The sequence below is a fragment of the Eubalaena glacialis genome, chromosome 3 (assembly GCF_028564815.1).
Source record: "Eubalaena glacialis isolate mEubGla1 chromosome 3, mEubGla1.1.hap2.+ XY, whole genome shotgun sequence".
Taxonomy (NCBI): domain Eukaryota; kingdom Metazoa; phylum Chordata; class Mammalia; order Artiodactyla; family Balaenidae; genus Eubalaena; species Eubalaena glacialis.
Genome location: NC_083718.1, coordinates 174389736 through 174413122, shown reverse-complemented (window position 1 = coordinate 174413122; position 23387 = coordinate 174389736). Strand labels below are relative to the sequence as shown.

The window sequence follows — 23387 nt, the reverse complement described above, 5'->3', positions numbered from 1 at the left end:
TGTCAGAGGGCAGGTGGGAGGGTCACCTTGGAGCTCAAAAGATCAGAGGGCAAGGGTTGATGGGTCTAAGGAGAGGAGGAGAGAGGTCACCGTGGTACCCAGTGGGGACACAAGGTCAACTTGGTGCTTAGGGAAGTTGGAGGTCAGCCTGGGACCTGGAGCGTGGGAGCTGATGTGTTAGGCCCCCTGCCCAGCTCCTCCCCTGCTTTTCCCCCCGCTGCCTTCTCAGGTCTTCCTGGTACGGAAGGTCACCCGGCCTGACAGTGGGCACCTGTATGCCATGAAGGTACTAAAGAAGGCGACACTGAAAGGTGAGTGGGGGGAACCTCCCCATGCGGAGCCCAGGCTGGGCACAGATTGAAGGAGACAGCCCAGCTCTCAAGGGCCTTGGGTCTGATGGAGGAGATAGCTCTGTCACCAGGAGTACCTGGTCTGAAGGTAGAGAAACAGGCCTATCCTCAGCCGCTCCTTATCCCCCACCTCACCTGATGGCAAAGACAGGGTCCATTCAGAAGAACAGACTTCTGGGGATTAACCCCACCCCTTCCCGCTCCCCTTAAGCCAGGTGCTGACTGTAGCTGAAGGTGAGTGGAAGGAGGCAGGGGGTGAGTGCACTGTGTTTGCGGGGGGCCTTGTTCTGTCAGCAGAGTTGCTTCGCAATGCTAGGAGAGTCAGAGGGAGACGTCTCGGGGTGGAGAAGGGCGTGAGAGGAGAGGAGGGAACCCGAGAAAGGAGGCAGCTGGGTGGGTAGGAGAGGGTGGGTCAAGGCAAGGCCGCAGAGATGGATGGGCTCAGAGAAGGGAGCTGAGCCCAGGTCTAGAACCCCTGGACTTGCAGAGGGCGTGAGGGTGGTTGGGAGTGGGCTTGGGGCTGGGTAGTGTCTCTTTGACCAGCCTGGGAACCAGTGTGGCCACTGACCAGGTGAAGCGGGCCCCGGCTGGGGTGGGGGGCAGCGGAGAATAGGAGGTATTGGCCTTGGGGGTCATGGAGCCACAAAGGGCTATCTGTGGGGTGATGCAGCTGTGGTACCCCAAGGCCAGCCTGGTAGGGATGGGAGTCCTTCCCCAGGAGGGATGGTGGGAGGAGAAAAATGCTGCGAAGGGCTCCCAGGCCGGGGCAGGAGAGGCTGAGCAGACTCTGCAGCGCGGTGCAGTTGGTGCTGTGACCAGGGAGCCCGGGAGAGCGTGGGTTGTAGCCTCACAGGGTGTGGGCTCACATGGGAGTAGCCTTTTTTTTTTTTTTTAATTTATTTATTTAATTTATTTATTTTTAGCTGTGTTGGGTCTTTTTATTTATTTATTTATTTATTTATTTATTTATTTATATTTTTGGCTGCGTTGGGTCTTCGTTGCTGCGCACAGGCTTTTCCTAGTTGCGGTGAGCAGGGGCTACTCTTCGTTGTGGTGCGCGGGCTTCTCATTGCGGTGGCTTCTCTTGTTGCGGAGCGCCGGCTCGAGGTGCGCGGGCTTCAGTAGTTGTGGCACGCGGGCTCAGTAGTTGTGGCTCACGGGCTCTAGAGCGCAGGCTCAGTAGTTGTGGCGCACCGGCTTAGTTGCTCCACGGCATGTGGTATCTTCCCGGGCCAGGGCTCGAACCCGTGTCCCCTGCATTGGCAGGAGGATTCTTAACCACTGTGCCACCAGGGAAGCCCCTGTGTTGGGTCTTTGTTGCTCGCGCGGGCTTTCTCTAGTTGCGGCGAGCGGGGGCTGCTCTTCGTTGTGGTGCGTGGGCTTCTCATTGCAATGGCTTCTCTTGTTGCGGAGCACGGGCTCTAGGTGCGCGGGCTTCAGTAGTTGCGGCACGTGGACTCAGTAGTTGTGGCTTGAGGGCTCTAGAGCACAGGCTCAGTAGTTGTGGCGCACGGGCTTAGTTGCTCCGCGGCATGTGGGATCTTCCCGGACCAAGGCTTGAACCCGTGTCCCCTGCATTGGCAGGCGGATTCTTAACCACTGGAACGCCAGGGAAGGGAAGTCCCGGGACTTTTACTCTTTAAAAAAAAAAAAAGTGTTTGTGGGATGCCTGCTGAGACCCATGAGTCTGAATTTCAGGCCCAGAGAATCTGCCCTAGACTGGAATTGGGGATTTTTATGCCAGATGGAGAGGGGGCTGATGAAGGCATCCCAGGGGGAGCCACGGGGCAGAGGCTAAGGGCACACAAGGAACAGGTTGCTTAGACTGGCTGGATTGAATGGCCTCCTTGGGGCATGGCAAGAGACAGGGCTAGAGAGATGGGCAGGGCACCAAGGGCCAGCCCTGGGCCCTGTCGAGAGACGTGAGGAACAAGTAGAAAAGAGGGTCCTTCTTAGCCAGGGCTGGGGGTAGCTGTGTTGGGTGGCCAGACCCTTGGTAACCGCCTTCTTCCTCTGACCAGTGCGTGACCGCGTTCGGACCAAGATGGAGAGAGACATCCTGGCTGATGTAAACCACCCGTTTGTGGTGAAGCTGCACTACGGTGAGACCACAGACCCTACCTGAGCTTCTACCCTACCTGCCAGCCTTTGCCCTCGCTGGTGGGCTGTTGCCTTCCCTGTATGTTGCCCTGTCTGCCACCCAGCAGGCTAAGGGAGCTGGGATCAGAGGGGCAGGGCCCAGGGCCCAGCTGGTTCCACCATGGCCTTTTCCCCTCTCCCCAGCCTTCCAGACCGAGGGCAAGCTCTACCTTATTCTGGACTTCCTGCGTGGCGGGGACCTCTTCACACGGCTCTCTAAAGAGGTGAGCTGACACCCCACTGCCAGGGCACCAGGATGGAGCTGGCACGACAGTGAGACCTCAACCTGGGACTCCCCAGACCTGCCCAGCAGTCCCTGACCCACCCTGGGACAGAGCCCATTCCCTGGCAAAGCCTCTGAGAGTTTCCCCCAAGATGGTCTGAGGAGAATTAGGCTCTGGATCTGATGCTGCCCTGATTCCAGGAAGCTAAGGATGGCTCTCACCTCTTCACCTCCATTCTTTCAGGGCTTCTCTGGGCAGGGCTATGAAGGATGCAGAGAAGCCCAAATCCACCTAGAAAGCTAGATGCTTTAACATCATGTCCAGTTAACCAAAAGGATTTTGAACTCACATAAAAGAAATTGAGGACTTCCCTGGTGGCGCAGTGGTTAAGAATCCGCCTGCCAATGCAGGGGACACGGGTTCGAGCCCTGGTCTGGGAAGATCCCACATGCCGTGGAGCAACTAAGCCCGGGCGCCACAACTACTGAACCTGCGCTCTAGAGCCCGCGAGCTACAACTACTGAGCCCACATGCCACAACTATTGAAGCCCGTGTGCCTAGAGCCCGTGCTCTGCAACAAGCGAAGCCACCGCAATAAGCCCATGCAATGCAACGAAGAGTAGCCCCCGCTCGCCACAGCTAGAGAAAGCCCGCACGCAGCAACAAAGACCCAACACAGCCAAAAATAAATAAATAAATAAATAAATTTATTTAAAAAAAAAAAAGAATTTAAGCCAAATATAAAAATGGGACCATTAATACAACTTAAACTTTAGAAGAGAACCAAACTTTTTAAATTTTTAAAATGTTATTTTAACGTTTAAATAGATAATACATGATTGCAAAGAAAAATATTCATTGAGAAGTCTTCCTCCCACTCCAGCCCCCTCTACCACCCCCCCACAGATAAACATTTTATTGGTTTTTATCTAAGCTTCCCACGTTTCTTTGGAAATACAAACCAATTCATTGTGTGTTCTGAATCCTGACCCCTACTTTCTTACATACAAAGTACTGTTCTGTATATGCTGTTCTGTATCTTGCTTTTTTCACAGCAGTGTATCTTGGAGACGGATCCATATCAGAACATGGAGGAATCCTTGTTCTAGTTTATGGCTGCATAGCACTCCGTTATGTGGGGGAGAGAGTTTATTCTAGTCTACTGCTTGACCCTTGGGTTGTTTCCAGCCTTTCGCTGTTTGCATTTCAATGCTACCATGAGTGACTTGGATGCTAGTCATTTTATTCTTCAGACCCCTTCATACAGAGCAGGGTGTACGGCACTGGAATCTCTAAGGAGGACTGGGAAACTGCTGACTGCCCAGTGCCCCAGCTCCTGAGCGAGAAGCGATCCCAGCTGCAGCCCTCTCCCGACTCTTGCAGGTTATGTTCACGGAGGAGGATGTGAAATTTTACCTGGCCGAGCTGGCTTTGGGCCTGGACCACCTGCACAGCCTGGGCATCATTTACAGAGACCTGAAGCCTGAGAAGTGAGTGAAGGCCCAGCCGCGCCCGGCCTCCCTAGGGTGTGCAGAGGCGGGCCCTGGGGCCTCTTCTAGGACAGAGCCAGCCTGCTGGGGGACAGAGCCAGCCTGATGGGCTGCCCCATGAACTGGTGGGTGGAGCAGAGTGGTGGAGGCAGCAGGCTCACCCGAGGGGCTGCCTGATCTCTAGTACTGCCATTACCAAGGGCCAGGTACCTCTGTGCCTGGGTGTTGCCTACTGTTTTTGCTAATCTAGTGTGACATCTGAGATGCCACCATTGAAGGTCATTCCTTGATATGGCCCTCTCTAGAATTTTCCTTAACATCTGAATATCCTCAAGTGGTAACTTGGGAGCCAGGGGCAGGTGCTGAGGTAGAATGAGATGTGGCTTTAGAGTCAGGCAGACCCGAATTCAAATCTTGTCTCTACCACCTACTAGCTCTATGACCGGGGGAGTTATTTAACCTCCCTGAGCCTTAGCTTCCCCATTGTTAAAATGGGGCCATGAAAGTACCTACCTCACACAGTTGTTTCAAGAATTAGCAAGAAGGTAGGCAACCCACCTACAGGGCACCACCAACACCTGCTCCACCTGCCCATTCATCAGATGAGCGGCCCTGGGTGGATCCCTTCTCTGGGCTGGACCAGACCCCCACAGGCCCCGTGGTGTCCCCTGAACCCACCGAGGGCTCACAGCTGAGGGGCCCTGACTCCCATCTCTCCATTGCAGCATCCTTCTGGATGAGGAAGGCCACATCAAACTCACTGGTGAGTGGAGGGCACCTGACCCCTCCGGTTTCAGGGGAGGGCAAGATGGGCTCTTGATGGGCCTGGGCTGAGTGCCAGGGGATCTGCTTTTTCTGAGAGGCTATGCCAGGCGCTTGGAAGCGGTCAAAAGCCCAGGCCCCAGACCTGGAAGGGCCTGGGTTTGAATCCCAGCTCCCCACTATGTAACCTTGGGCAGGTCACCTAACCTCCCTGAGCCTCAGCTTCCTCCTGAGTGTGATGGGGGGTGATGCCCTCAGGCCTCTGGGCAAGAGGGATAGGTGTGCAGGGAGTGGCAGGGAGGAAGGCGGGGGGTCCTGAAGATGTGTCTTCTTGCCCTCCTTGCCACAGACTTCGGCTTGAGCAAGGAGGCCATTGACCACGAGAAGAAGGCCTATTCCTTCTGTGGGACGGTGGAGTACATGGCCCCCGAGGTCGTCAACCGCCAGGGCCACACCCACAGTGCAGACTGGTGGTCCTATGGGGTGTTGATGGTGAGTGCCCAGGCAGGGATAAAGCATCCAGCCCAGGCCCTGGGCCTCAGTTTCCCCATCTGTGTAAGGGGGTGGATGATGGTCTCTAAGGCTCTCCTCTTGTCCTCTCACAGCTAAGCTGGCCTCACCCTCCACCCAGCTGCAGTTTCCTTCCTTGGAAGGATTCCAGGCTCAGCCCCACCTGGGGTGCCCCCAGCCCTGTGCTGGGCCTCTCCCTGGCTTTGGACCCCTAGTACTGTTCCTCGTGGTCTGATTGACAGAGCGGGGAGGGGCAGACACAGTTCTTGATCCAGGTGGACCTCCTAGGCATGGAGCTGAGTGGCCGGGGTGGGAGGAGGTGGGGGGCATGGGAGATGGGACCAGAGCCTGAACAGACCCTTGTCCTCTGCAGTTTGAGATGCTGACGGGCTCCCTGCCCTTCCAGGGGAAGGACCGGAAGGAGACCATGACACTGATTCTGAAGTAAGCTCCAGCCCCTCTCTGACACCTCAGGGTCTCCTCCATGCCTGGCCCCAGTTTGGGGGCCAGAGTAACACCCTGCACCTGCCTCCGATTCCCCATTAATGAGACACTCCTCTGGGGTGAGCATTGTGCTTCCTAGGGCTCCCTTTTCACCCACAGGGGCCTGTGGGAGGGGAATCCCTGAATCTTTGGGAGGGGAGTTTGAGGATGGCTTGTCTGGACTGAGCTGGAAACTAGACGTGGACAGAGGTGGGAGATGATACGGGGCCTCTGGGGCGGGGCTCAGCCCTGATGAGACCCGGGGACTGTTTCAGGGCAAAGCTAGGCATGCCGCAGTTTCTGAGCACAGAAGCCCAGAGCCTCCTGCGGTCCCTGTTCAAGCGGAATCCTGCCAACCGACTCGGTAAGCAGCCCCAGCTCAGGGGAGGGGAGTGGGGTACAGCTGCGGCCCAGGCCACGGGGCCACATCTGGGGCTGAAAGAGGCCGTTGTCCTTTGTGTGGGGAGACAATGCCCCCGGCCACCCTGCTTTCTGGCTCCATGTGTGGCGTTTGGGGCAGTGGGGTGACCTGTGTGTAGGGGGAAGGCAGGAACTGAGTCATCTCTACTCCCCCCGGGGATGAGGACAGAGGCCCCGCACGGGAGGAGCACGAGCTCAGGCGTCAGAGGCTCAGGTCCCAGTCCCAGCCCCATGACAGGACCCCACTGCTTGGTACACAGTGGTCCCTCCACAAATATTTGTTGATCGAGTGAGTACCATTTGTGAGCGAAGTGACCCAAGGCAGTTGACTTCTCCCGCCAGAGCCCTAGGTCCTCGTCTCCATGGAGGACAGTGATCTCAAGCTCTGTTGATTAAATGAAGTCACGCGAACGTGCCTGGAGCAGCTGCTCAGTATGTGTTGGCTCCTTGGCTCCTGGGTGCACCTGGATCATGACCAGCTTTGTAAGGTCCCGTCCAGGTCCCTGGGCTTGAATGGAGTGAGAGCCTGTCTGGTGGCTGACAAGGGCAATGGGATAAGAGCAGCAGAGATGAGGCCTGAGTTGGGAGGGAGGTGGGGGCCCCCTGCAGATCTCGGAACAGGTTCGGCCTGTCCTGACTTTGGCCTTGGGCAAGTTGCCTGGCCTCTCTTCTCTGGGCTTTCCTTCTCCTGTCAGTACATTGGAGCTTGTTCATAGAGGGGCTCCAGACAGTGGAAAATGCTGAGTGGGCAGTAGGCCTCAGGGTGATGGCTGGATGGATTTGGGGCAGCGTGAGCCCAGCCACTGGTCCCAGACCACAGTGAGGCGAGGCTGCTCGGAGGACAGGGCGGGTGTCTGCGGGTTGGAGCATCCCAGGGCAGACCTCTCATCTGGGCTTTTTCAGGCTCCGGCCCTGATGGGGCAGAGGAAATCAAGCGGCATGTCTTCTACTCCACCATTGACTGGAATGTGAGTGTGTCTGTCCACCCCAGAGCCCCAGTCAGGGATTCAGCTGTGGTCGGAGGGGGCTTCTACTGCCTAGGGCCTCCCATAAGAAGCAGAGGTGACACCATGGCCTTGGAGGCATGGGCTGGCCTCCCAAGGGCAAGCGGTTATGCCCTGTCTGCATAGCCTGTGCTCCGTCCAGGCCATTGACTCCTGCACGGGGCCGCTGGCAGGCTGTGGAGGTCCCGAGGTGACCAGTGTGCCCGCCCCGCCTTGCAGAAGCTGTACCGGCGCGAGATCAAGCCACCCTTCAAGCCGGCTGTGGCACAACCCGATGACACCTTCTACTTTGACACTGAGTTCACATCCCGCACGCCCAAGGGTGCGCCCTTTGTCCGGTTTGTCTTGGACTGGTACAGGAGGGAAGCAGGGAGTCAGGGGCCTCGGGGCACAGGGGTGGTCAGGGCTGCGGCAGGCCCAGGTGTGTGGGCAGACAGGTGGATGGGTATCTGACTCCTTGTCTCCATCTCATTCTGCCTGGTCGTCCCACTCCGGGGCTCTTGGGCCTCTTTATGCCTGGGTGAGGGGGTGGGGGTGAGTGGGTTGCTAAGGTCACAGTAAAGAAGTCGGGACCCCTGCCCCGGGCATCTTCAGCCCACTGGGAAGACCAGACACATCAGGCTCACACTCACGTCAGGGCTAAAGTGTCTGACCCGGCAAACACATGAGGTGGAGACAGTCTGGCAGCAGGGATGATAGTGCCCACAGGTCAGGGGTGAGTGTGGGAATTGGCTTTGGCTACTCTGACCACTGGGCTTCAGTGACTCATCTGAAACATGGGCTCAGCCATAGACCCACTCAATCTCTGGGGTTACTGCTAGAAGCCAAGTAGGGGGCTTCTGGGAGGGAACTTGATAAATCCTAACATTTTGGCCAGATATTGGGGAAGAGTGTTCATTCTGGAAGGTCTCCTGGAGGGACAGGTTTAGCAGAGGGGGTGCTTTTCTCACTGTGGCTTGCACATCTCTGATGTCAGGGAGCTTAGCACTTCTCCAAGCAGTCTGTCCCATCTTTATCTGTTGATCTGACAAATACGTACCAAGTCCTTACTGTGTGCCAGCCGTGGGAGCATTGATGGTGAACAAGACAGACCCAGGCCCTGCCTTCACATGGCTCAGGCTGTAGTGGGGGAAGAGACATGAGGACAGCTCTGGGCAGCACGACAAGTGCAGCTTAATGGGGCGAGGGGCTGGAGGAGCAGCATGAGGCCAGGTTTCTCAGAGGACAGTGTGTAAGCTGAGCCTCAAAGGATGGACAAGGAGTGAATTGTAGTTAGCAGGAACAGCATGTGCAGGGGCTCAGAGTCTTCCTTAAGGATCTGAGAAGCTTGGCGTGGCTGAGCTGTGGAGCAGGGAGAGAGGAGGCTAAGCTCACAAGCACCTCATTGCCAGGCTGAGGAGCTGGGCTCTCCTGAGGGCAGAGGGGAGCATTTGAAGGGTACAGGCAGGGTGTAGACTTGTGGTTGGAACTACCCCTCTGGCTGCTGCGCAGAAGATGGACCTGAAGGGGCAGACCAGAGACAGGGAGGTCTCCAGGAAGGGATAAAGTGCCTTGGCCTGGGCGGGTGGTGGAGGTGAGGGTCTTTCTGTTCCTTGTGTGTCAGGGCTGGGCTGGTCTAAACACACATGGGCAGATGGGCTAACTAAGGCCGGGGATGGGGGGCCCTGCCCAGGCTGCCACCACGGCCAGCTGCTGAGGCAGGCCTGGAAGCCCCTGTGGTCCACTTTGCTGGGCTGCCTCGGGTCAAGGGTACCTCCTCTGGCTCACGTCCCTCTCCTGCCCCTGCAGACTCCCCAGGCATCCCCCCCAGCGCTGGTGCCCATCAGCTGTTCCGTGGCTTCAGCTTCGTGGCCACTGGCCTGATGGAGGACGACGGCAAGCCTCGGGCCACACAGGCGCCCCTCCACTCGGTGGTACAGGTGAGGGGCAGGAGGCTGCTGCTCAGTTGTCCTTTTCCACCTAGAAGCCACAAGGCAGAACTGCTAAGAACACAGGCTCTGGACTTGGATAGGTTTGGGTTCAAACCCTGATGCCACTGTGGAGCCCATTGGGCCTCCAGCCTTCTTGAGCCTCAGCTTCCCCATTGGTAAAACAGGGATAACAACATGGTTATGAGGTTCCTGACACAGAGCCAGGACATTGTAGGGCCTGGGTAAATGCCAGGGAGTGCCCAGGGTGGTGCTGCTGGGGAGTGGCTGGTCCTGACGGGGGTGGGTGGCGTGGCACTCGGGTCTCCTTCCACTTGTCCCCCATTTGCACAATTTCCCGGCTCTGTAGGAGATTTAGAGTCGAGAGGCAAGAAGGTGAACTTCGGGAACTTCCCTGGTGGTTCAGGGGTTGAGACTCCATGCTTCCACTGCAGGGGTTTGTGGGTTCAATCCCTGGTCGGGGAACTAGAATCCTGCGTGCTCCGCCGTGTGGCCACAAAACGACAGCAACAACAAAAAAACAAAAAACAAAAAAAACCCGACAGCAACAACAACAACAAACAAACAAAATAAAAAAGAATGTAGACTTTGGAGCTCCCTGCCTGGGTCAGAGCTTCCAAGGTCAGGGACTGTGGAGGGGACATTCACCTTCCCAGTGCCTCAGTTTCCTCATCTGTAAATGGGGGTGATGATAAAACCTTTCTCCAAGGATTGTTTCGAGGATTATATGAGTTAATGTGCATAAAGTTAAGGTGACTATGTGATTTATTATCCACCTGGGATATCTTGGTCGCTGACAAACGTTAAACCAGACTGGATGTGAGGACAACAGACATGAACCAGGTCTGTCCATGGGCTGTGGGTCACCTGGTGAAAAGTGTTCGGAATAGTGCCTGCCACACTCTCAGCACCATAGCAGCATCTGATACTGTTAATGTCTCAGAGCCTCGAGACACCCCTTGAGGTGGGCTGTGTCACCCAGAAAGGGGAGGCAGCTCGCTGAAGGCCACGTAAGTGGCAGAGCTGGGATCTGGCTCAGGACTCCTGCATCCCTCTCAGTCCTGCCTGGGCTTCTCGGAGCTTCAAACCACTCCATGTGTGTTGTGGCCTATTGCCTGCCCCCTCCAGCTCCCACTAACCACAGACTACAGCCACGCACCCTGGAGAGAGTGAGTGTGCCCATCATATAGTGTAGAAAACAGGCCCAGAGAGGGGCAGATTCTTGCCCGAGGTCACACAGCCAACATTCTACCCCGGGCCTCCAGCCTCTTGCCCGGTGCCATCTCCACAGTGCCAAGGCCTTGGGTTCTGGGGGGATGACCTCTGCATCCTAGAGCTCGGGGTCAGTCCCACCTGTTGGTCTCCTGCAGCAACTACATGGAAAAAACCTGGTTTTTAGCGACGGCTATGTGGTAAAAGAGACGATCGGTGTGGGCTCCTACTCCGAGTGCAAGCGCTGTGTCCACAAGGCCACCACCATGGAGTATGCTGTCAAGGTAGGCCTCTTGACCTTGTCTCGGCCGAGGCCCCTCGGCGGGGTGGAAGTGGGGGGCTATGTAGCCCTGGCCCGTTGGTGGGGGAGGGTTGGTGCCTGAGGCTCTGTGGATGGGTGAAAGGTGTGCAGCTGAGACTCCACGCCCTGCAGCGTGGACTCTGTGGCGGGAAGGGAGTCTGGAGTCGGTCCCTCGGACACCACCACACGCACCCCTCTCCTCAGGTCATCGACAAGAGCAAGAGAGATCCCTCGGAAGAGATTGAGATTCTTCTGCGGTACGGGCAGCACCCCAACATCATCACTCTGAAAGATGTAAGTGGGGGTCCTTGAGAGTGGGCTGGGGACGGGGGCCCTCAACTCTAGGACCGGTCTCGGGGCTGCCATTCTTTTGACTTCTGATCCTCCTCCTCTGCTTATGGATGGCGGGACCCCTTAGTGCCTCTGATCCGGCTGCACCCAAGTGCCCTCCACTTCAGACCCAGGCAGTCTCTGAGAGCTTTCCTGCCCATCAGGACAGAGCCAGCATCCTGTCCAGGGGCCCAGATAGGTGAAGGCCCTGCCAGGGTGACTGAAGAACAGAGCAGAACACACGCCCAAGCCTCATGTCATTCCTTCCTTCCTGTCCTGGTGAGCTGGTGGCCAAGGGGCCCAGTCCTGGCATCAAGGGGAGGGGCCTGATGGTGAGGTCTCTGGCAGGTGTACGATGATGGCAAACACGTGTACCTGGTGACAGAGCTGATGCGGGGAGGGGAGCTGCTGGATAAGATCCTACGGCAGAAATTCTTCTCTGAGCGTGAGGCCAGCTTCGTCCTGCACACCATCGGCAAGACCGTGGAGTATCTGCACTCCCAGGGGGTAAGTCTTGGGTAGGGGGCACCAAGTGGGCGTAGGGGGCGGCCAAAGGTCATACCGTAACCAGAGTGTATGAACCATGACTGGCCCAGGCAGTCTTCAACCAGCCAGACAGAGGGGAGACTTGGGATGGGTGAGGGGGCGAGTGGATGGACATAAGGAAGGGAGGGAGGGAGAGATGAGGCCAAACTGTGAAAAGGAACATTTATTCAGGACCTAGGCAGGCGTCATGTTGAGTTCTTTCCTTACATTATCTCAATGGATTTTCACAACAACCCTGTTAGGTAGGTGCTGTTATTGGCCTCACTTTACAGGTAAGAAGGCTGAGGCTCAGAGATGTGAGCTCACTTGCCCAAGGTCACACAGTCCAGGAAGAATGGAGCCAGAATGTCTGACTGAGGAATTTGGGTGGAGGGCTACAGATGGGGAGTGGGGCTTTAAGTTAGGAAGGAGCAGGATCACTGTGGGAGCTGCAAGGCTTCAGGGAGGTGAATCCGGCCATAGGTTCGGCTATTAGGACAGAAGAAGTGGATGCAAGAGGAAATGCTGCTGGAAACACAGCAGGTGCTACAGAAGAGTGTGTGTCCGAGCCGTAGGACTTGTCCTTATCATTGCACAAGGCGGAGCTAGAGAAGGTCCTTATAGGGTATCAAAGCTGAAAACAGAGTCAGCATGAGTTTCTCTCTGGACGAGATGATGTTTTAGGATGCTTCTGGTCAGGCAGTGTGGGGGTTAAGGACGCAGGCTCTGGAATGAGACTGGCTGTGTCCAGTTCTGCGTGTTAGGTTGGGAAAGCCTCCCACCTCTCTGAGCCATTTCCTCATCTGCAAACTCATGACAGTAAGAGCTGCCCCTTCACAGGTTGGATGAGGCATGAAGTGAGGTGCTGTGCTGGGGAAGCACCATGGTCCAGCGCAGGCCCCTGGAAAAGGCCACATAAGCATTACGGGGAAATAGGAACAGATCATTGCTATGCCTTTTTTTTTTTAATTAATTAATTTATTTTTTTATTTTTGGCTGTGTTGGGTCTTCGTTTCTGTGCGAGGGCTTTCTCTAGTCGCGGCAAGCGGGGGCCACGCTTCATCGCGGTGCGCGGGCCTTTCACTATCGCGGCCTCTCTTGTTGCGGAGCACAGGCTCCAGACGCGCAGGCTCAGTAGTTGTGGCTCACGGGCCTAGTTGCTCCGCGGCATGTGGGGTCCTCCCAGACCAGGGCTCGAACCCGTGTCCCCTGCATTGGCAGGCAGATTCTCAACCACTGCGCCACCAGGGAAGCCCAACTATGCCTTTTTTTTTTTAACATTAACTTTTTAGTATGAAAAATTTCAAACATATACAAAAAGTACAAGAATAGAATAATGAACCCCCCGGTAACCAGATTCAAGAATTGTCAAGATTTTTACCCCACTCCCTCCCTCTTTTCTTCCTTCCCTCTCCTTCTCCCTCTGTCAATTTCTTACTTTCTTTTTTTGTTGTTGCTGGAGTATTTTTCCTCACTTTTTATTGAGGAAAAAGTTCAAACCTGTATATAAAAGTTAAATAAAAGTTAAAAGAATAGTACAAGGGATGTACACACCACTATATTGAAAATGGATAACCAACAAGGACCTACTGTATAGCACAGGGAACTCTGCTCAATATAATGTAAAAACCTAAATGGGAAAAGAATTTGAAAAAGAATAGATACATGTATATGTATAACTGAATCACTTTGCTGAACACCTGAAACTAACACATTGTTAATCAACTATACACCAATATGAAATAAAAAGTTTAAAAAAAAAAAGAGAATAGTACAAGGAAAAACATTTCCCTTTAAGATTCACCAAATCTTTTTTGTTTTTTTTTTGGCCGAGCCACACGGCATGGGGGAATCTTAGTTCCCTGACCAGGGATTGAACCTGCGCCTCCTGCAGTGGAAGCGCGGAGTCTTAACCACTAGACTGCAAGGGAAGTCCCAAGATTCACCAAATCTTATTTGGTTTTTTTTTGGCTGTGCTGCATGGCATGCGGGATCTTAGTTCCCCGACAAGGGATCGAAACTGGGCCCTTGACAGTGAGAGCGTGGAGTCCTAACCACTGGACCGCCAGGGAAGTCCCTGTCCCACATTCTGAATGTGTCTGTTTGCTTCCTCATGGCATCATTTTAATTGTTTCTCTATTGCCTATATTTCCTGTAAACTGCAAGGTGCTCCAAAGTCTTAATTAGGTTTAGCTTCAACTTCATTTTGGGAGCAAGGAGTCAATAAACACTCCATGGGAGGCACTTCACAAAGCATCACGTCTGTGAGCCAGTAACTCGTTGCCCCCGTTAGTCATCAGTCGTGTCAGTGGTCACAGTCTGGGGATGCGTGAATGGGTGGCGGGCAGTGGGTGGGCCTGAGGTGTATCATAAAGGTCCTCACCAGCCCTTCATGCAATGGTTTCAGCCTTTCAGGACCTTGGCCTGAATCAATCCTTTCATTAGGGTTTGTAAAAGTAAAGTAAAAGTTATTGTGAAAAAGATCTTTACCTCATAACCAGAGCTTCAGTTTGTTTACCACATATGCTGTTAATGGTCGTGTTTGAAGTGGTTTTGTTTTTTGAAATGGCCAGTGCAAACAGACTGATATGGAAACATGTCAGGTCAGACAGTAAATGTGCTTCCTTTTCCTGTTTTATTCTCACGTGAGTACTAGCTGATGTTACCCAAAGAAGGTTTAGAAGACAGAGCTGAAGCAGTGCGTTTCCAGTGGGCCCCCTAAACTCAGAGCAGGGAAGGGCTTTATAGAGTGGGAGCTGCCTCCAAAAGTAGTGAGCCCCTCCATGAGGGGTAGTGAGCCACTCCGTGAGGGGTAGTGAGCCCCTCCGTGAGGGGTCCTGAGCCCCTCCGTGAGGGGTAGTGAGCTCCAGTACAGACATCTGCTCGGCGGGGTGTCATGGGAGAATATTGTTTCTTGCCCAAAGAAAATCTTTGGGATTTTGGAATCTATGGGCTTCTAAAGTTTCTGGCCCTTTCCAAATACCAGGGGTAGATGATGAGGAAATGGGAAGCTCTCTTGGAGGTATTTGGAGGGAGATTCTCGGGGCTGATTATACTTTGGCGGCATCTGTGGTCTAGAAGCTGGGAATCTCATAACAGCCGAGGAATGGGAAGGGGCTGACCAGGAGCAGGGTCCACTGGGCCCTCCTGTTTGTTTTAATGTTATCTTCCTATTGAAATATCACATAAACAAATCATCATGTATAATTCAATAAATCTTCAAAAAGTGAATACACCCACGTAACCGAGCACCCAGATCAAGAGCTGAAGGATTTCCAGTTCCCCCCAACCCCCTCGAGCCCCTTCCAGTCCCTGCACCCTCCCCAAGGATAACCATTCTAAGTGAACTTCTGATTTTATATGAACATACTCTTTCATATCTCACTTCTGCCACTCAGCACTCTCTGAGATTCACCTGCGATGTTGTGTGACTGCAGTTCACTCCTTCTCGTTGCTGTGTGGTTTCTACTGTATGAATAGACCACAATTTAACTGTCCTTTCTACCGTTAATGGACATGGAGTTGTTACCAGTTTTTTGACTGTGACAAATAATGCTGCCGTGACATTCTTACACTTGTCTTTCGTGAACACTTGCCCATTTGAACTCTGGGTGTAAACCTAACGGTGGAATTGTTGGGTCATAGTGCAGTGTGTATTCATCTTTAGTAGATGTTGCCAGTTTTTCAAAGTTGTTTTACCTACTTACACTCCTCCCAGAAGCGCGTGAGAGTTCTGGTACTCTCCAACACTTGGTATTTTCCATCTTTTTAATCACAGCCATTCTAGGAGATGAGGAATGGTATCTCATAGTGGTTTTAATTTGCATTTTCCTGATGACTGATGAAGTTGAGCACCTCTTCGTGGGTTTATTGCCATTTGGACAGCCTCTTTTATGGAATGTCTGTTCAAGTCTTTTGTCCGTTTAAAGAGATTGGGTTGTCTGCCTTTTTCATCTATTTTGCAAGAGTTCTTTGTTTAATAGTGGGCCCTTTCAGGTCTCTTGCTTCCCTCATATTGTTTCTGTAAGGGCCCCAGCGTGCCGGGGACAGCTTGTCTGAGAACTCAGCAGGTCTTCACACTTTGACTTCTCTGTTTAGCCAGATGATTTATGTAGAAGAACTTCACCCTTTTGTGTGTGTGTGGCTGGTCACAGGCGCCCTAATGCACATCCTCTGATGGTGCTGGTGATGACAGAGATGCTGCTGCTGCACCACATAGCACTTTCCACAGGCCAGACAGACCCCAAGCACTTTGCACATCAACTCGTTTAACTGTTCCAACGAACCTATGAAGAAGGTATTAGTATTATTCTGCCCATTTTATAAGTGAGGGAGCTGAGGCTCTGGGAGCTTAAGTAAAAGTCTCATCGCTAAACTGGCCCCAGAGTCTGTGCCCCTAACTTGTGTGTGATCGGATGCTGCTTTGGACAGCATCTGTCCCTTCATTTTCCTACCCTTCTTGTCTTCTAATTTTTAAGGGCTTCTTAACAAGCACTCACTGTATCTTAATGTCCAGCATGGTGGTGGGGTTCAGCCCCAGGGAGTGCTGGCGTTACTATGACAGCAGCTGCCATTTTCCAAGCCCTGTGCTAAATATTTCTGGTACATAACTCATATGCTCCTTCCTGTAACCCTGGGGGCCGAGCACTCTTATCAGCCCCATTTTACAGGTGAGAAAACCAAGGACTAAAGAGGTTAAGTGACACATCAAGATCACACAGCTACTGCTGGTAAAGCCAGGATTCACACTCTGGCCCATCTGCCTCCTGACTGAAATCACAACTCTGCCAGAGCCACAGCCTGTTGACTCAGTGGCTGCATTTGGCCTCCACAGTGCGGGTGTTTTCTTGTTTGGGGTTTGGTTTGGTTTGGTAATTTGGCTGCTTTTGAAACCTGGGCCCGAGTTGCTATATGATGCTGTCAGCTGGAGTGAGCAACAGCTGCCTCTTGAGCCTGTTGGCCTGGCTCTACGGGGACTATGGCTCCACGGGGACTATGGCTCTACGGGGACTATGGCTCCACGGGGACTATGGCTCTACGGGGACTATGCAAGGACCATCTCACAAAGCCAACTAACCTGCGAGACTCAGCTCATCTAACCTGCAAGGTCTCTGTGTGTTTCAGAGGTGTGATTCATTCATTCATTGCACAGAATTCACGTAGCACTTGCTCTGTGCGAGTCCCTGTGCTGGGTGCTGGGCGTGAGCCAGTGTTCCACAGAGAGATACGGCTATTTATGGCTGAAGGAACCCCCACTGGCCTGAGCTCAGGGTGCTCGAGGGATGTGGTGGACAAAGGCTGGAATGGACAGCTGAGCCTTCCACACCAGGATGGGGACTTCAGGCTTTATCTTGCAAGTAGTAGGGAGCCATTGAATGTCTTTGACAGTGCTCAAGGAGGTACCATGAGCTCATGGGAGGAGGAGAAGGAGGGTGAGAATGAGTTTAGTCTGGGATGTGTTGGGTTTGAGGGTCTATGGGACCTTCAGTGGTTGCCATCTGGTAAGCAGCTATATGAGCCTGGACTCTGGAAAGCTATGGGTTAGTGTCAGAGATCTGAGAGTTGTCGATAATTAGGTGATAGTTAGAGGAATGACTATGAATAGAACCATGCCAAGGGAGAGGGGGTGGATGAAAAGTATGTGGAGTGGTTCAGGCCCCTCAGGTTACAGATGAGCAAATGGGGCCAGAGGAAAGTCGTTTGCTTAAGGCCTCAGTAGTTAAGTGTCATTCATCCATTCATTCAGCAGTTATTTATTGAATACCTACTCTGTGCTGGGAACTATTCTAAATGCTGGGATGCAGCAGTGAGCAAAACACCCGTGGAGCTTACATTCCAGTGGGTGGGTTCAGAAGACAATTAAGTATATATCCAATGGTGGTAAATGCTGTGGATAAAGATAAAGCAGGGTGAGGAGACTAAGGAGTACTGGTCCGTGATTGCTATTTTATATGGAATGGTCTAGGGAAGGCCTCACTGATAAGGTGACATTTGAGCTGAAACCTGAAAGAAATGAGAATGAGCCAGGCAGATGCTTAAGGGAAGAGTATTCCAGAAAGAGGGAACGGCGAGTGCAAAGGCCCTGAGGCAGGAGTGTGCTTGGCATGTTGAAGGAAGAGCAAAGAGGCTGGTGTGGCCAAAACCAACTGAGCAAGGGGGAGAGTGCTAGAGGACCAGAGAGCGCAAGCGATGTGGGTAGGGGGGCAGGGGAGAGATGAGGTGGGGCCATCAGGCCATCGTAAAGACTTTTCCTCTTGAGAGCAGAACCCTTGGAGAGGACATGATCTGGCTTACATTTAATAGGATCACTCTGGCTGCTCTGTTTAGAACAGGCTGTAGGGGGTGAGGTCAGAAGCAGGAAGACCAGTTAGGAGGTTGTTGCCGTAACCCAGGGGAGGGATGATAGTGGCTGGGATCAGCGTGCTGCCAGGAGAGGGGCTGAGAAGTGCTTGGGCTCTGGATGTATTTTAATGGTAGAGCCAGCAGAGTTTGCTAATGGATTGATTGAGGAATACGAGAAAAAAAGAGGAATTGAGAATGACTCTTAAGATTTCAATCCAAGCAATGGGAAGGATGGAGTTGCCATTAGGTAAGATTGTGTGATGGCAGATTTGAGGAATTCCGTGTGGACAGTGAAGTTAGAGCTGCCTCACAGACATTGACCTAGAAGTTTCAAGTCGGCAATACCAGCAGCACTAAGGCCCCTTTGTAGCCCCTTCCCTGCTCAGATTCTGGGTCCTTCTGCCCCCTCTCTGGGCCCATCTTCTAACTCTCCCGTCCCTGGCAGTTGACCTGGGCCACCAGCAGCCTGCCCACATGGAGAACTGACCCGGGCTCTCTGCCCCCAGGTTGTGCACAGGGACCTCAAGCCCAGCAACATCCTGTATGTGGACGAGTCTGGGAACCCTGAGTGCCTGCGCATCTGCGACTTCGGCTTTGCCAAGCAGCTGCGGGCTGAGAATGGGCTCCTCATGACACCTTGCTACACCGCCAACTTCGTGGCGCCTGAGGTGAGTGGCCTGGCCTCCTCAGCTGCAAGAGTGAGGGGACCTGGCACGGGGAGCCTTGTGTCCCTTCCAGAGGCCCCACGCTGTCCAGAACCCGTCTCTGTGGCCTTGGCCCAGGTACCAAGGGAGGATCAGCCCAGGCCTGGGACCATTGTCCTACCCTTTGGGGAGGAGCAGGCAAGCATATGGGGCCACTCGCCACTGCCCCTCGGACTGACCACCCTCCCCTGCCTGCCTTCCTGCCAGGTACTGAAGCGCCAGGGCTATGATGAGGGCTGCGACATCTGGAGCCTGGGCATTCTGCTGTACACCATGCTGGCGGGGTGAGTACCCCGCTGGCCTGACCCCCTCGGCCCCCCGCCCCTTCCTCCAGCCCTAGTGTAGCTGGGGTGGTGCTTGTCTGATGGGAGAGACTCAGCCCTGCCTCAGGAAGGCCTGAAGACAGGGACATGGCCCTGCCTTCGGGAGCTCCGCCTTGAGGAGGAAGTGCCACCCTTGGGAGCACCCCGTCTGAAGGGGGAGACACAGTCCCCCACCCCTCCCCACCCCTGGCCCCAGGATGGAGGCCAGAGGCTATACCCAGACTGGGTGGACTTTTCCCCAGATACACTCCATTTGCCAATGGACCCAGTGACACACCAGAGGAAATCCTGACCCGGATCGGCAGTGGGAAGTTCACCCTCAGCGGGGGAAATTGGAACACGGTTTCAGACACAGCCAAGGTGAGTCTGTAAGGCCTGGACCCTGCTCATTTAGGGGTGGGGAGGCAGGGTCCCATCCCAGGGCTTTTCAGCATTTCACGAACAGGTGACCTGCAGTCTCATTTCTCCAAGTGGAATGTCCCACAAATCTCTGTTGCCATATTTCTCCAAGTGGAAGATTCCCAGGCAGACTGCCCCCCACACCTTGTTTGGAAACAACTTGGTGATCATTTACTGGCCCTTCCCGTGTTCTGGGCCCTGTAGGGGAACAGAGGGGCTGCATCATCACAGCCCCTGCCTTGGGGAAACTTAGTGTGAGGTGAGAGACAGGCTTGCACACAAGGAACAGAGATGCCAGGTGCGGAGAGGCAGGTCCTCCTGGTCAGGGGTACAGGCAGTGGAGACACGAGCAGAGCCCCGGGCCACCGGGCAGAGAGGCCTTCTCAGCGGAGGGGACGTTTGAGCTTTCGCTGTCAGCGATGGGTTCCAGTCATGGGAACCTCTGTGTCAGACAGAGGTTGAGCCCTTAATGAACAGTACCACCTTGCATTAACCTTATGAGTCAGGTATTTTTGTTATCCCGTTTCTCAGAGGTGAAACTGAGGCTCAGAGAGTTAAAGTAACTTGCCCAGGAGATGCAGTTGTGAGCAGGGAAGTCAGGTTTTGAACCTGCCCAACCCCAGCCTTAGGTTCTTCCCACCTTCCTGCATGGCTTCTAGAAGGTGAAAGAGAAAGGAAACGGCCTTCCAGGAAGAAGTCCTGAAGAAGGGCATGTGCTCGGGGAGGCCGTGGAGTGGTGTGGAGAGTGGATCGAAGGGGCCACTGCAAGGGTCCAGGCGGGAGATGGCAGGAGATGGCTGCCTTACAGACACAGCTGTGTGCGCCCCTGCTAGCCCTTCCCACCAACCCCTTCCTGCTGTCCCCCCCAGGACCTGGTATCCAAGATGCTGCATGTGGACCCGCACCAGCGCCTCACAGCTAAGCAGGTCCTGCAGCACCCGTGGATCACCCAGAAAGACAGGCTCCCCCAGAGCCAGCTATCCCACCAGGACCTGCAGATTGTGAAGGTACAGCCACCCAGGCTGCCAGGCCAAGGTTCCATGGGCAGGGACTTGGGGCGGCAGAGCCAGGAGATGCCATGTGTGTCTCTTCCCAGGGAGCCCCAGTCTGACATGCAGGGGTGTCTACAGTGCACTCGTGGGCCCCCTGGTCCTCTAGGGGGCCCAGCCCCTGAGCTCTGAAGCCTCCAGTCTGATGGATGAGGCAGGACTGATGACCATGAAGAACCACCAAGGCGGGATTAACAGGGGCCTGTGGGGGCTGTGGAACACTGGGAGGGGCTGGCCTGGCCCTGGAGCACATGTGCCTCCCACCCTCGGGAACTGACTCCCACCTCCTCCCCCAGGGAGCCATGGCAGCTACATACTCTGCGCTTAACAGCTCCAAGCCCACCCCTCAGCTGAAGCCCATCGAGTCGTCTATCCTGGCCCAGCGGCGGGTGAGGAAGCTGCCATCCACCACCCTGTGAGGGGCCAGAGCATCCGGGCCGCAGGGCAGTGCTAGCTCGACGGAGGCAGCATACTTCCCAGAGGGAGCGGGCCTGAGTCACAGGGCCAGAGGGAGTGGAGCCCCGAGGGGGCCCAGAGCACCCCGGGGAGGGCGTGAGAAGTGCCTTCTCCTCCCCCAGGATGCACTCTTCTCGGCTCAGGCTCTGCTGGTTGAAATCGATTCACTGTACAAACTCTTGTCTTTTTTTAAGGAAAAAATGGCACCAACCACCATGGATTTTTACAAGATCCATTTGCCTTTCTGGGAGCAGAAATAGCCAGTGCAGCCCCAGGAGGGGCACTGAGTCACACTAGGGCTGTCTGTAGCTGAGACTCCTTAGAGCAGCTTTAGGGTCCCCCCGGGGGGGACCCCTACAATTGGCCATCTGTAGCCATCTGCACCCACCTCCAAGGCAGTCCAGCGTCACCTTCCAGAGCCCTTGGCTGTTTAGCAGAAGTTGCTCTATCCCCATCGGCTCCTTTTCTGTTCTGTTCTGTTGGGGGTTCTGGAACCACTTTCTGCTAGAGGAGAGGACCAAGGCCCCGTGGCTCCCAGCTCCAGGCACCAGCATCCACACTGGCCGTACCACTGGGTCCTCTGCAGTCAGGTTGGGCAGCCCCTGAAGGAGCATCTGGAAAGCACTTTTTTGGCTGACTTCTGTTGGAGTCTGCCACAGGACAGCGTTCACAGGAGGCCTGTGGGGCAGGCCAAGAGGGGCAGGGGCTTTTTTCATTTCTTCCTCAGCTGGTAACTCAGGGTTCATCTGTCCACGGCCTTTCTAATAAACTTACAGTTGAGTTGAAGCTCGCTTGTCTCCACTTGTCATCCCTGGATTTGCCCTCCCTCTGCTATTGGGTGTTGAGGACTTTGGCAGTGACAAGTAGTGGGCCAGGGCCGATTAGCCCAGCTGCTTGGAGCTCAGTTGGGGAGCATGTGGGAGTCCCGCTGGCTCTGCCCACACATTCCTGTCAGGGATTCCAGTATGGTATTGATCATAGTAATGGGATTACTAGCCACTAGTGACCAAGTGCCAGGCACCGTGCCTGGGCCTTACATGTATTTCTCATTTAATCTTAACAGCCCTGTGAGGAAGATGCTATTATATTATTATCCCTGTTTAATAGATGGGGAAACTGAGGCTCAGAGGGGGAATGACATTTCCTAACACAATAATTTTTTTCTGAGTACCTATGCTGGCCCTGTTCCAGATGCTGGTGAACCAAGTAGAAAACAAGGTCATTGTTTTCCTGGGTCTTACTTCCAGTGGGGAAACAGACAAGTAAACAAAGGTCAGCTACTGATGAGACATGCAGAGTTAAATTGGGGTGAGAGATGGGGTGATCAGGGAAGACCTCTCAGGGGAGGTGACCCACAAGCTGAGATCTGAATGATGAGAAGGGCCCAGCCAGGACCAGGAAGCAGAGGGCAGAGTCAGGACAAAGGCTCCAAGGAGGAAACAGGCTGGCCATGCTCAGGGACTGGAGAGAAGCTGACAAGGCTGTGGTGTCAGGGCCAGGGGTTTGCCTGAGGTGAGGTTCGGAAGGAGGGCAGGGGCCAGGCATGCTGGGCTTTGTAGGCCAGAGTAAGGAGTTAGGATTTAATTCTAGATGAGATGCAAGCTCCTAAAAGAATTTAATTAAGCAGCAGAGTGACATGATTTTATTTATATTTTAAAAAGACCACTCTAACTAATGTGTAGAGAAATGATGCGGGGAGAGGGCAGGCAGGAAGCGGGGCGGCCAGGTCGGTGGCTTCTGCAGTAGCACACACAAAAGAGGAGGTCGCCTGGACTAGTGGTGGGAGTGGAGACGGGGAGGGAGTAGACAGGGTCCGGATATGCTCTGGAGGTAAAGTAGACCGCACTTGCTTGCTGTCAGTTTGGATGTAGAGGCTAAGAGAAAAAGGAGACGCACAGATATCTTGTAGGTTTTTGACTTGAGCAGCTGAGTACTGAAGGAGAAGTTGGGGAGGAGCAGGTGTGAGAACTCTGGGAGTTGCCTTAAAATATCCAAATGGAGGTGTCAACCAAGAGTCGTAATTAGAAGTCAGAGTTCTGGAGAGAGGTCTGGATTGGAAGTATAAATTTGGGAGTCATTAGTCTGGAGGAAGTTTGTAGAGCCAGGAAGCTGGACTTTCAAAGTGTGGTCCATGGACCAGCAACATCCGCATCACCTGGGAGCTTGTTAGAAGTGCAGAATCTCAGGCCCATCCCCAGACCTGCTCGGTCAGAATCTACATTTTAATAAGATCTGCATGTGATTTGTGTGCACGTTAAAGTTTGAGAAGTGCTATTGTAGGGACTGAGAGCAGAGGAGACTGATTGAGCCCTAGCACATACTAGCGTTTAGAGGTGACCTGGAGGAGGGAGAACCAGCAAAAGAAACTGTGAGATAACAGTCAGTGAGTGGGGACCTGCCAGTCTGGCAGGATTCAAAGCTTTATGAACCAGTGTC

At 54.0% G+C, this 23387-nt stretch overlaps 1 protein-coding gene across 1 annotated transcript in view; it reads left to right on the top strand.

The window, feature by feature from the left end:
- Positions 1-21737, top strand: part of RPS6KA1 (ribosomal protein S6 kinase A1) — a 36428-nt gene extending 14691 nt beyond the window's left edge. Inside the window, exons 4-22 of the mRNA XM_061184688.1 lie at positions 230-311; positions 2372-2452; positions 2634-2713; positions 4097-4203; positions 4929-4966; positions 5315-5457; positions 5849-5919; positions 6234-6322; positions 7282-7346; positions 7602-7704; positions 9171-9301; positions 10681-10806; positions 11028-11117; positions 11502-11660; positions 18527-18688; positions 18932-19008; positions 19290-19407; positions 20316-20453; positions 20792-21737. Coding sequence (XP_061040671.1) covers positions 230-311; positions 2372-2452; positions 2634-2713; positions 4097-4203; positions 4929-4966; positions 5315-5457; positions 5849-5919; positions 6234-6322; positions 7282-7346; positions 7602-7704; positions 9171-9301; positions 10681-10806; positions 11028-11117; positions 11502-11660; positions 18527-18688; positions 18932-19008; positions 19290-19407; positions 20316-20453; positions 20792-20914 — 1983 coding nt within the window. The 3' untranslated portion in view covers positions 20915-21737. The remainder of the gene's footprint in view (positions 1-229; positions 312-2371; positions 2453-2633; positions 2714-4096; positions 4204-4928; positions 4967-5314; positions 5458-5848; positions 5920-6233; positions 6323-7281; positions 7347-7601; positions 7705-9170; positions 9302-10680; positions 10807-11027; positions 11118-11501; positions 11661-18526; positions 18689-18931; positions 19009-19289; positions 19408-20315; positions 20454-20791) is intronic.
- The last annotated feature ends 1650 nt before the right edge of the window (positions 21738-23387 follow it).